The sequence below is a fragment of the Lissotriton vulgaris genome, chromosome 4_1, assembly GCF_964263255.1.
Source record: "Lissotriton vulgaris chromosome 4_1, aLisVul1.2, whole genome shotgun sequence".
NCBI lineage: Eukaryota > Metazoa > Chordata > Amphibia > Caudata > Salamandridae > Lissotriton > Lissotriton vulgaris.
This window is the reverse complement of record NC_141691.1, coordinates 2,102,093,190-2,102,104,059: the sequence shown is the minus strand read 5'-3', so window position 1 is coordinate 2,102,104,059 and position 10,870 is coordinate 2,102,093,190. Positions and strand designations below refer to the sequence as shown.

Here is a 10,870-nt window from a genome sequence, read left to right as displayed (position 1 = left end):
CACTGTCTATACACTTGCACAATGACTCAGGCATTGAGACAAGCAGTGGTACAGTCAAATGTGCACAATGTATGCAATCCCTTAACTCCTTGCAGTATTTGAGTCAGTCCTGCAAAAGTCCAGGCAATAGTCATGCTTGTCTAGAACCACATTGTGAGTCTGTGTCCACTCCTACAATCATCCTGACAGAAGCATGTCCTTATCTAATCACTCTGCTGAAATATAAGTGCTTATAAACATATCCTGCTGTCAATTCCTAGCACTCTAGGAACTTAGTCACTGTCTATGCACTTGCAGAATGACTCAGCCTTTGAGACAATCAGTGGTACCGTCAAATGTGCACAATGTACGCGGTCCCTTAACCCCTTGAAGACTACTGAGTCAGTCCTGCAAAAGTCCACATAATAGTCATTCTTGTCTGGAATCACACTGAGCCTGTGTCCACTCCTACAATCATCCTGATAGAAGCATGAGCTTATCCAATGACTCTGCGGAAATATAAGCGCTTATAAACTCATCCTGCTGTTAACTACTAGCGCTCTAAGAACGTATTCACTGTCTATGCACTTGCAGAATGACTCAGGCATTGAGACAAGCTGTGTTACATCAAATGTGCACAATGTATGCGGTCCCTTAACCCCTTACAGACTACTGAGTCAGTCCTGCAAAAGTCCAGGTAATAGTCATGCTTGTCTGGAATCACACTGTGAGTCTGTGTCCACTCCTACAATCATCCTGACAGAAGCATGTCCTTATCTAATCACTCTGCTGAAATATAAGTGCTTAAACACTTATCCTGCTGTCAATTACTAGCACTCTAGGAACTTAGTCACCGTCTATGCACTTGCAGAAGGACTCAGCCTTTGAGACAAGCAGTGTGTAGTAATAAATCACTACTCAACGTGGGTTCCAAGATAAGATTTATTAGTTATAGATAAACAGGTGCTCCCAGCTTGGCGGCTTTCACTCACAACCAACATTCTAACTCACGCTCCCAGAGGCGGAGCGGACCATACCAAGAAGGGAGGAAGGAGAGGGGTGTGTGACGGGGAAGACACAACAGGTGAGGTTACAACACACCTTCCCCCCTAAAGAGAACAGAGGAAAAGAGATACAGATCTCCACAGACAGGGGCGAGAGAAAGCAGTAAAAGGGAGAGTGGAGAAGAAAAGAGGGGTGAGTTAAAAGGAGGCGAGGTGACGGGAAGGGATAGGGAAAAGCGAGGAATAGAGGGCTGCTGAAAGAGGACAGCCAAAAGAAGGGAAACAGGAGAGAGGGAAAGACCACCAGGGAGAGAGAGAAGAAGACCGAAACAAGGAAAGAAGAAGAATGGGGAAGACGACCTCTTGGGTTACAGAGAACGAACAACAGTGGGAGGGAAGAATGGAACTATCCTGGGCAGCTTTTAAAAGTAAACCATAACCTTAAGGTTAACCTCTGTATCGAACTAACTGAAAGAACTCTGGAACAGTGAGATAAAATGTTCCGCTGGGTCCCCCAAGAAGTCCTGGCTCTTCTCGCAAGGGATAAGCAATTATGTCTCACAGTGGGTGCGGCTAATTACTACCATACCTTGAACACCTCACCTTCCACCACCCCATTGCTCTCCCTAAAGTCTCTTTGATGGGCCCCATGACATTGGTTACAACAGGTAAGTGCCACATCACTCTTTCACCCTGGGGCTCCCCTTAGTCTGAACAAACCCAACAGTCTATTACACCCTAGAGTTCCGCATGTCTCTTACTAGTCTCTCCAACCCCTTAGGGAGGGATGATCCAGGCGGTAACGCTCCTCATTTTTTTTTCTCTTAGTCAATAACATGGGCCAGGGCACTCCCCGGAAGCTCCCTCTGACACACTATGTCTCTCTTACAATGTCATCCTCGGTGACTGGTCTAGGCCATCTTCTACCCTCCTTCCCTTGGCCCTTACCAGAATCCAGACCTATCTTGAATTCTTTTTCAAACAGCTCCAGATCATCATCACGAGCCTCTTCTGCCCTTAGTCTGTCCACCTGTTCCATCACGAGACCACCATAGAAGAACTCAGTTGTGTTTTCTGGGCCACGAAACTTATGCTTTCTCCTATACTCATAGAGTGGACCATTTTTTCCCGACAGGACCTTTAATGGGAGATCTTTTCGTATTTTCTGCATTTCCATACTCTCACTCTCCAGCTTATCACTATTGGGCCTATGAAAGTATTTTCCTTTATTCTCACCCTTAGATTCACACAAACTGAGACCACTTCTCTTTCCTGTTCAAAATTGTCTTCATACTCCTCCATCATTGTGGTCCTGGACTCAGACGATGTGGTACTTTGCCACGTCTCTTTGTGATTGAATTGCTTACTCTTACATTTTATCCTTTGCCGCTCATTTGCTGTAGTACTCATGCATTCTCCCTTTCTTTCGAATTTCCTTTTTTCCCAACTTTAACTTCACTGCCTTTTCTCTCATGTTTCTTACGTATTTCTCTTTCATGCACCCAACTTTGGTGAGTTTCTCGTTTTTCCTTACGTTTGTCCTTAGCTACTTCTTTTCCGTACTCTTTATTACTTGCAGCTCCTTCAATAACTCCCGAACCCTTTGACGTCGGCGCACGAGCCTTCTGTGCTTCACTATTTGTTCCCTGCATGCTTTGGCTCAGTGCCAGCTCACTCATGTGTTCTTTTCTTCTTCCATTACGTGATATTTTCAATTTCCTTTGATCCTTCCACCCTAGCATGGTGGGTCCTCTTTCCATTATATATATGGTACTCCAAGTATTATTTCCCTTGTGCATTAAATCCATAACTTTGTAACCTATTACGTTGATGTCCTCCCCTGTGTACGTTTTGAGGGATATGTTGGCCACTTTAAATTCATCTCCGTATTTTTTATTTAATTCTCTATTCCATTCACTCTTGCTTACCAAACTATAACGTGATCCTGAATCTGAGATCATATCTGTCTTTACTCCACCTATGAAGATAGTACACTCCGGGTTTATTTTTCTAGTTTTATCTTCCTCTTGGCTATCCATTCTTTCCTTGATCACTTCATCCCTTTGTACCTTTACCAACGAGGCTTGTATTTCATATTCATCCCACGCACTCAAGATGTCATCATACAAATTTCTGACTGACCCTTTCGTGAATACCTTTTCCATTTCGTGGTACTTTTTTAGTCCTTCAGTTCCTAAACTGTGAAGTAATATTTCAGACTTTTCCTCAGGTATAAGAGATACTTCCTCTTCCTCGACAACTGATATGTACTCCTCAAAATATTCTTTCCACTCACTCCATTCTGCAGTGTTTTTTTCATCCCCCTCCATAAACGGCACTGGTGGCGGAAAATTATACCTTTGGCCCCACTCCATGTTAATCGCGCAGCTATATTTTGGAATTCACGTGAAGATGTATTATCCCCCTAAACAGAAAGATGGCGGTACGAGTGAACTTCGTAGGACTCTCTAGCGCCCCAAGGTGGTTAAAAGAAATGCGCCGGCAATAGCCACTGGGATCCTTACTTTGCAGGTCACGTTTCCAACTCCGCTTACTGTTTCCCTACAGGGCACCCTGAAGTCACTAAATATGCTTTGCTTACGCCGTCTGTGGGTTTAAGACCCTTATAAATCCACAGTCACTTATGCAAAGAGATACGTGTCCCTCTCAAGACGTGCTGCATCATATCTGTATTAACTCCGCCACAAGAATTCCGTGCACTATCAGCCCCTCTGAGGGTTTCCTCACGCTGCTACAACTCGCTGCTACAATTCGGTTTACTACACGGAACCCGGTGGGTTGCCACACTCCCTCAGTTCCTCTGAAATCTCCACACACCTCTTCCAACCGCTGCCTCAGTTCTGAAAATTTCCTCACGCTGCTTCAACACGCTGCTGCAGTTAGTTTACTACACAGAACCCTAAAGTTTGCCACGCTCCTGAAATCTCCGCACACCGCTTCCAAGTGCTGCCTCAGTTCTAAAATGTCCTCACGCCGCTTCAACACGCTGCTGCGGTTTAGTTTACCTCACAGAACCCTGAGGTTTGCCACGCTCCCTCTGGTCCTTTGAAATCTCCGCACACCGCTTCCAAGTGCTGCCTCAGTTCTAAAATCTCCTCACGTTGCTTCAACACGCTGCTGCAGTTAGTTTACTGCACAGAACCCTGAGGTTTGCCACGCTCCTGATATCTCCGCACACCGCTTCCAAGTGCTGCCTCAGTTCTAAAATTTCCTCACGCCGCTTCAACACGCTGCTGCGGTTTAGTTTACCTCACAGAACCCTGAGGTTTGCCACGCTCCCTCTGTTCCTTTGGAATCTCCTCACGTCGCTTCCAAGCGCTGCCCCAGTACTGCGATTTCCTCACGCTGCTTCTACACGCTGCTTCGATTTAGTTCACCACTTCCACGCGCTGCCACAGATCCGTTTCACGCGTGGCAACAGGGGCTAACTCCCCACCTTGATCATCTCAGGTAATTTATGCCGCTCAAAGTGCTGCCACAGTTAATCTTCAGTCACTGGAACAAAGGCGCGCTGCACACTCTGTTCTACTGATTTTTCCTCAAACAGCTACAATGCTCTGCCACCATACAGTTTCATAAGTCTTCGGTACCAAATGTTACGCTCAACGCTCCTCACAGTGTTTCGAAGGCTCAACGCAATAATGCAGTCCAGCTTGGGTCCCCTACGGTTACTCTCCCTCCCAATAAATATAAGAATACTTCAGGATTCTCCGAGACTTTCAATTACTCGCCTCCATTAATTCTGGGAGTCAGGGGAAAGCAGATTCCCAACGCTGTCACTCACTCATGCTTCGAACACTTGGCGCTCACCTCAAATCAATTTCTTTTGCATTACTATAAATGTGCCTTCATTCCTTGCTCCGCTCCCTTCTCCTCACACAGCTTCTAGGTCTCACCTCCTTGACTTGTACGACTCCCTCTGTAACCGAATGGAGAACTTCCACCTTTCTTTATTTTCTCCAAATTCACACGGGAAGTAGTTTAGGCTGTGAAGTCCTCCTTCTAACACACGATCACAGTACCGGAACTTCCTGTCAACGACTCTGCAGTTCCTCGGGGCAAGACCTGCTCCGTCTTTTCACTCACTTGAGTTCCCTGCTTTTCGCAGACCGCCTGACAGTCCTCCCACTCCACGGAGGGGACTAAGCACGGTGCCAAGGGACGCCCCCTCAGAGCCAGGAACGGAACACTGTCGCCATACGTCGTTCGCTTCACATCGACTTCGACAGTTTCACTCTTTGCCTCAAGCTCATTACCAGCAACTCGCTGTGCCGAAACTTCATTCATCAACTGGCTGAGTCTTCCTTGTCAGCACTTTTCTCCGCCCAAGCATCAAATCTATCCAGGGGGGAGGCACCACACTGACCCTGGCTCAGCTCCACGTCCTCGTCGCCAAAAATGTAGTAATAAATCACTACTCAACGTGGGTTCCAAGATAAGATTTATTAGTTATAGATAAACAGGTGCTCCCAGCTTGGCGGCTTTCACTCACAACCAACATTATAACTCACGCTCCCGGAGGCGGAGTGGACCATACCAAGAAGGGAGGAGGGAGAGGGGTGTGTGACGGGGAAGACACAACAGGTGAGGTTACAACACAGTGGTACAGTCAAATGCGCACAATGTATGCGGTGCCTTAACCCCTTGAAGACTGCTGAGTAAATCCTGCAAAAATCCAGGTAATAGTCATTCTTATCTGGAATCACACTGTGAGCCTGTGTCCACTCCTACAATCATCCTGATAGAAGCATGCCCTTATCTAAACCCTCTGCTGACACATAACTTCGTATGAACTTATCCTGCTGTCAACTACTAGCGCTCTAGGAACGTATTCACTGTCTATGCACTTGCGGAATGACTCAGACATTGAGACAAGCAGTGGTAAAGCCAAATGTACTCAATGTATGTGGTGCCTAAACCCCTTGCAGACTACTGAGTAAGTCCTGCAAAAGTCCTGGTAATAGTCATGCTTCTCTCGAATCACACTGTGAGTCTGTGTCCACTCCTACAATCACTCTTATAGAAGCATGTGCTTATCCAATCACTCTGCTGAAAAATAACTGCTTATAAACTTGAGCTTTGAACTTATAAACTACCGCTGCCAGGAGGGCACTGACATTGCCCTCCTGGCAGCGGTAGAGGAAGCCAGAACGCTATTGGATGAGGGGGGATCAGTGGCAGTGATCCTCCTCGACCTTAGCGCGGCGTTCGATACCGTTGACCATCATCTCCTCATTGAAAGATTGGAAAGAGTGGGAGTGAAAGGTATAGCCCTATCCTGGCTTGCTTCCTTCCTGTCCCAACGGACCTATCAAATATGGGAGAAGAACGCCCGCTCCTCCGAAATGCCCCTCCAATGTGGTGTGCCTCAGGGCTCTTCCCTGAGCCCCACATTATTTAATATCTATATGTCCACATTGGAGGAGGTTATCACCCCATTCGGAGTGAGCGTCGTCAGCTATGCTGACGACACACAACTAGTGGTGTCTCTGTCCCATCCCAAACAGCAGAAAGCCGATCTATTCAACTGTCTCACGCAGGTCCATCGTTGGATGAATGGATCTGCCCTAAAGCTAAATGGGACGAAAACCGAGGTCCTCATACTTGGCCCGAAAGGAACATCACTCCCCATGGACATCTGGCCAGCCTGTCTAGGTCCTCCCCCTAACCCTAAAACAGAGGTAAAAAGTCTGGGTGTGTGGATTGACTCTGATCTTTCATTTGCTACGCAAGCAAAGAAGGTAGCAGGGACCTGCTTTGGTCTCTTAAAATCTCTGAGAAAAGTCCTGCCCCTTCTCCCCCCCAAGTCCCAAAAATTGCTAATCCAAGGTCTCATAATATCGAGACTGGATTATAGCAACGTGATTTATCTGGGCGCTCCTGAAGCGACTATGAATAAACTTCAGAGAATCCAGAACACCGCTGCCCGGATCATCACAAACACCCCGGCCAGATCATCTGCAAAACCTGCTCTCAAGCTCCTTCATTGGCTCCCCATAAGGGAGCGAGTCAAATTTAAGGCCCTGAGCCTTGTCCACAAAACATTGCACAACCAAGGCCCCCCAGTCCTCAGTAATTTTATCACCCCTTACAAAACCACTAGATCCCTCCGTTCTAATACAGAAAACCTCATCAATACCCCAAGATTCAGGAAAGTCCGATCAGGAGGAAGACGCTTTTCGGTCCAAGCTGCTCGCCTTTGGAATTCACTCCCTCGCGACCTGCGTCTTGAACCACAATATCTGCGTTTCAGGAAGCAGCTAAAGACGCATCTCTTCCCCTAGTTTCGGCTCGGCCCCCCCCTTCTTCCTGATTCCTCATCCCCCCTCTCCTTCTGCTCTCTGCTCCTGGCCTACAGGCCCGCAGAATTAGGGTTTTTTAGCGCTGGGATACTTCCGGGTGACTACGCGCTTTATAAAATAAAATAATAATAATAATAATAATAATAAACTTATCCTGCTGTCAACTACTAGCACTCTAGGAACGTATTCACTGTCTATACACTTGCAGAATGACTCTGGCAATGAGACAAGCAGTGTTACAGTCAAATGTGCACAATGTATGCGGTCCCTTAACTCCTTGCAGACTACTGAGTCAGTCCTGCAAAAGTCGAGGTAATAGTCGTGCTTGTCTGGAATCACACTGTGAGTCTGTTTCCACTCCTACAATCATCCTGACAGAAGCATGTCCTTATCTAATCACTCTGCTGAATCAGAAGTGCTTTTAAACGTTTCCTGCTGTCAATTACTAGCACTCTAGGAATCCAGTCACTGTCTATGCATTTGCAGAATGACTCGGACATTGAGAAAAACAGTGGTACATTCAAATGTGCACCATATATGCGGTCCCTTACCCTTGCAGACTACTGAGTCAGTGCTGCAAAAGTCCAGGCAATAGTCATGCTTGTCTGAAATCACACTGTGAGTCTGTGCCCACTCCTACAATCATCCTGATAGAAGCATGTCCTTATCTAATCCCTCTGCTGAAACATAACTGCTTATAAACTTATCCTGCTGTCAACTACTAGCGCTCTAGGAACGTATTCACTGTCTATGCACTTGCAGAATGACACAGGCATTGAGACAAGCAGTTTTACAGTCAAATGTGAACAATTATATTCCTTGCAGACTACTGAGTCTGTTCTGAAAAAGTCCAGGCAATAGTCATACTTGTCTAGAATCACACTGTGAGTCTGTGTCAACTCCTACAATCATCCTGACAGAACGATGTCTTTATCTAATCACTCTGCTGAAGCATAAGTGCTGATAAATGTATAATACTGTGAATTACCAGCACTCTAGGAACTCAGTCACTGTCTATGCACTTGCAGAATGACTCAAGCATTGAGACAAGCAGTGGTACAGTGAAATGTATAAAATGAATGTGGTGCCTGAACCCCTTGCAGGCTACTGAGTACACCCTGCAAACGTCCAGGTTATAGTCATGCTTCTCTGGATTCACACTGTGAGTCTATGTCCACTCCTACAATCATCCTGACTGAAGCATGTCCTTATCTAATTACTCTGCTGCAACATAAGCACTTATAAACGTATCCTGCTGTCACCTACGAGCAGTGTAGGTACCCAGTCACTGTCTATGCACTTGGAGAATGACTCAAGCATTGAGACAAGCAGTGGTACAGTGAAATCTGCACAATATATGCAGTCCCTTAACCCATTGAAGCCTACTGAGTCAGACCTGCAAAAGTCCAGGTAATAGTCATGCTTGTAAGAAATCACACTCTGAGTCTTTGTCCACTCCTAAAATCAGCCCCACAGAAGCATGTTCTTATGAAATCACTCTGCTGAAACATAACCGCTTATAAGCTTATGGTGCTGTCAATTGCTAGCACTCTAGGAACCCTGTCACTGTCTATGGACTTGCAGAATGACCCAGGCATTGAGACAAGCAGTGGTACAGTCAAATGTGGACAATATGTGTGGTCCCTTAACCCCTTCCAGACTACTGAGTCAGTACTGCAAAAGTCCAGGTAACAGTCATGCTTGACTGGAATCACACTGTAAATCTACAATCATCCTGACAGATGTATGTCCTTATCTAATCCCTCTGCTGAAACATAAGTGCTTATAAACGTATCCTGCTGTCAATTACTAACACTCTAGGAACCCAGTCACTGTCTATGCATTTGCAGAATGACTCAGACATTGAGACAAGCACTGGTACAGTCAAATGTACACAAGATATGTGGTGGCTTAACCACTTGCAGACTACTGAGTAAGTCCTGCACAAGTCCAGGTAATAGTCATGCTTCTCTGGAATCCCACTGTGAGTCTGTGTCCACTCCTACAATCCTCCTGACAGAGGCATGTCCTTATCTAATCTCTCTGCCGAAACATAAGCACTTATAAACTTATCCTGCTGTCACCTACTAGCACTCTAGGTACCCAGACACTGTCTATGCACTTGCAGAATGACCCAGGCATTGAGACAAGCAGTGGTACAGTCAAATGTGGACAATATGTGTGGTCCCTTAACCCCTTCCAGACTACTTAGTCAGTACTGCAAAAGTCCCGGTAACAGTCATGCTTGACTGGAATCACACTGTAAATCTGTGTCCACTACTACAATCATCCTGACAGACGTATGTCCTTATCTAATCCCTCTACTGAAACATAAGTCCTTATAAACATATCCTGCTGTCAACTACTATCACTCTAGGAAGTTATTCACTGTCTATGCACTTGCAGAATGACTCAGACATTAAGACAAGCAGTGGTACAGTGAAATGTGCACAATGTATGCAGTCCCTTAACTCAATGCAGACTACTGAGTCAGTCCTGCAAAAATTCAAGTAATAGCCATGCTTGTCTGGAATCACACTGTGAGTCTCTGTCCACTCCTACAATAATCCTAACAGAAGCATGTCCTTATATAATCAATCTGCTGAAACATAAGTGCTTATAAACCTATCCTGCTGTCAATTACTAACACTGTAGGAACCCAGTCACTGTCTATGCATTTGCAGAATGACTCGGACATTGAGACAAGCAGTGGTACAGTCAAATGTATACAAGATATGTGGTGCACTTGCAGACTACTAATTAAGTAAATAAAATACAATGTGGGTGATGTACATACCGTAGATCATACCTGGGGGCTGGGTCTAGAGCTGTCAGATATAAGTTGATTGAGTATGATGACAGGAGGAAAAGGAGGGTGAATTGTGGAGTGGGGGAAGCATGGAACAAGCATTGGCATAGCCAATAGGTCTTGCTTTGGGGACCCTATAAGTGTTTACTTATCCAGCACAATATGCTTGGTGCAACAAGTGTGGCTCAGGGGTTAGAGGCGGCAGACCCGGAAGCTGAGATCGGCCCTGGACCAGGGTTCAATTCCCCGCCCGACGGGGGTTGGGCTCAATAATTCCACAGACTCGATAATTCTCGCTCCGGTGCCTTCTCGACTCACGGGTTCACACTCTGCGACTCTGGGCAATAGCTTGCTTAATCTCCACAACGGCCCCTCGCGGCGGGATGCCTGGCTTTCACCTTGTGGATACCCTGCTGGGGTGTCTCACAGGGGAATACCAGGACGGGTTCCCTAAGCAAGCGCATAGATGCCTGCGATGTGGGCGATTTGCGCTATATAAATACATGTACATTTACATATATAAATACATGTACATGTACAACATCAACTGTTGCATGGCTAAACACTTATGAGGTCCCAAAGGGAAGACCTATTGGCTATGCCAATGCTTGTTTGTATATTTTCTGAGTCTTGTATTAGTCGGCGACAGGGGCACAAACTTTATCTCGAAGTACATGAGGTCTCTCTGGCAACAGTGCAGGGTCACCTACAAATTCACGACCTGAGGTAATTGAAAATTTTATGGTCAAGTATGT

The 10,870-nt window shown here is 46.0% G+C and overlaps 2 protein-coding genes across 2 annotated transcripts in view; one reads left to right on the top strand and one right to left on the bottom strand.

Annotated features, from left to right (window-relative positions):
• Positions 1 to 2,389: 2,389 nt before the first annotated feature.
• Positions 2,390 to 5,607, bottom strand: LOC147725124 (uncharacterized). The gene is made up of 2 exons (XM_086918180.1): positions 4,020 to 5,607; positions 2,390 to 3,903 (listed from the first exon to the last, which is right to left on the bottom strand). The coding sequence occupies exon 2, from the start codon at positions 3,356 to 3,358 to the stop codon at positions 2,390 to 2,392; it is 969 nt and encodes a 322-aa protein (XP_086774306.1). The 5' UTR covers positions 3,359 to 3,903; positions 4,020 to 5,607.
• Positions 3,396 to 10,870, top strand: part of LOC147725123 (nicotinamide N-methyltransferase-like) — a 48,517-nt gene continuing 41,042 nt past the window's right edge. Inside the window, exon 1 of the mRNA XM_086918179.1 lies at positions 3,396 to 3,426. Coding sequence (XP_086774305.1) covers positions 3,396 to 3,426 — 31 coding nt within the window. The remainder of the gene's footprint in view (positions 3,427 to 10,870) is intronic.

What these genes read in the sequence shown, in the direction of transcription:
- LOC147725124 (XM_086918180.1), bottom strand. Translation starts at nt 3,358, where the DNA reads ATGGAGTGGGGCCAAAGGTATAATTTTCCGCCACCAGTGCCGTTTATG.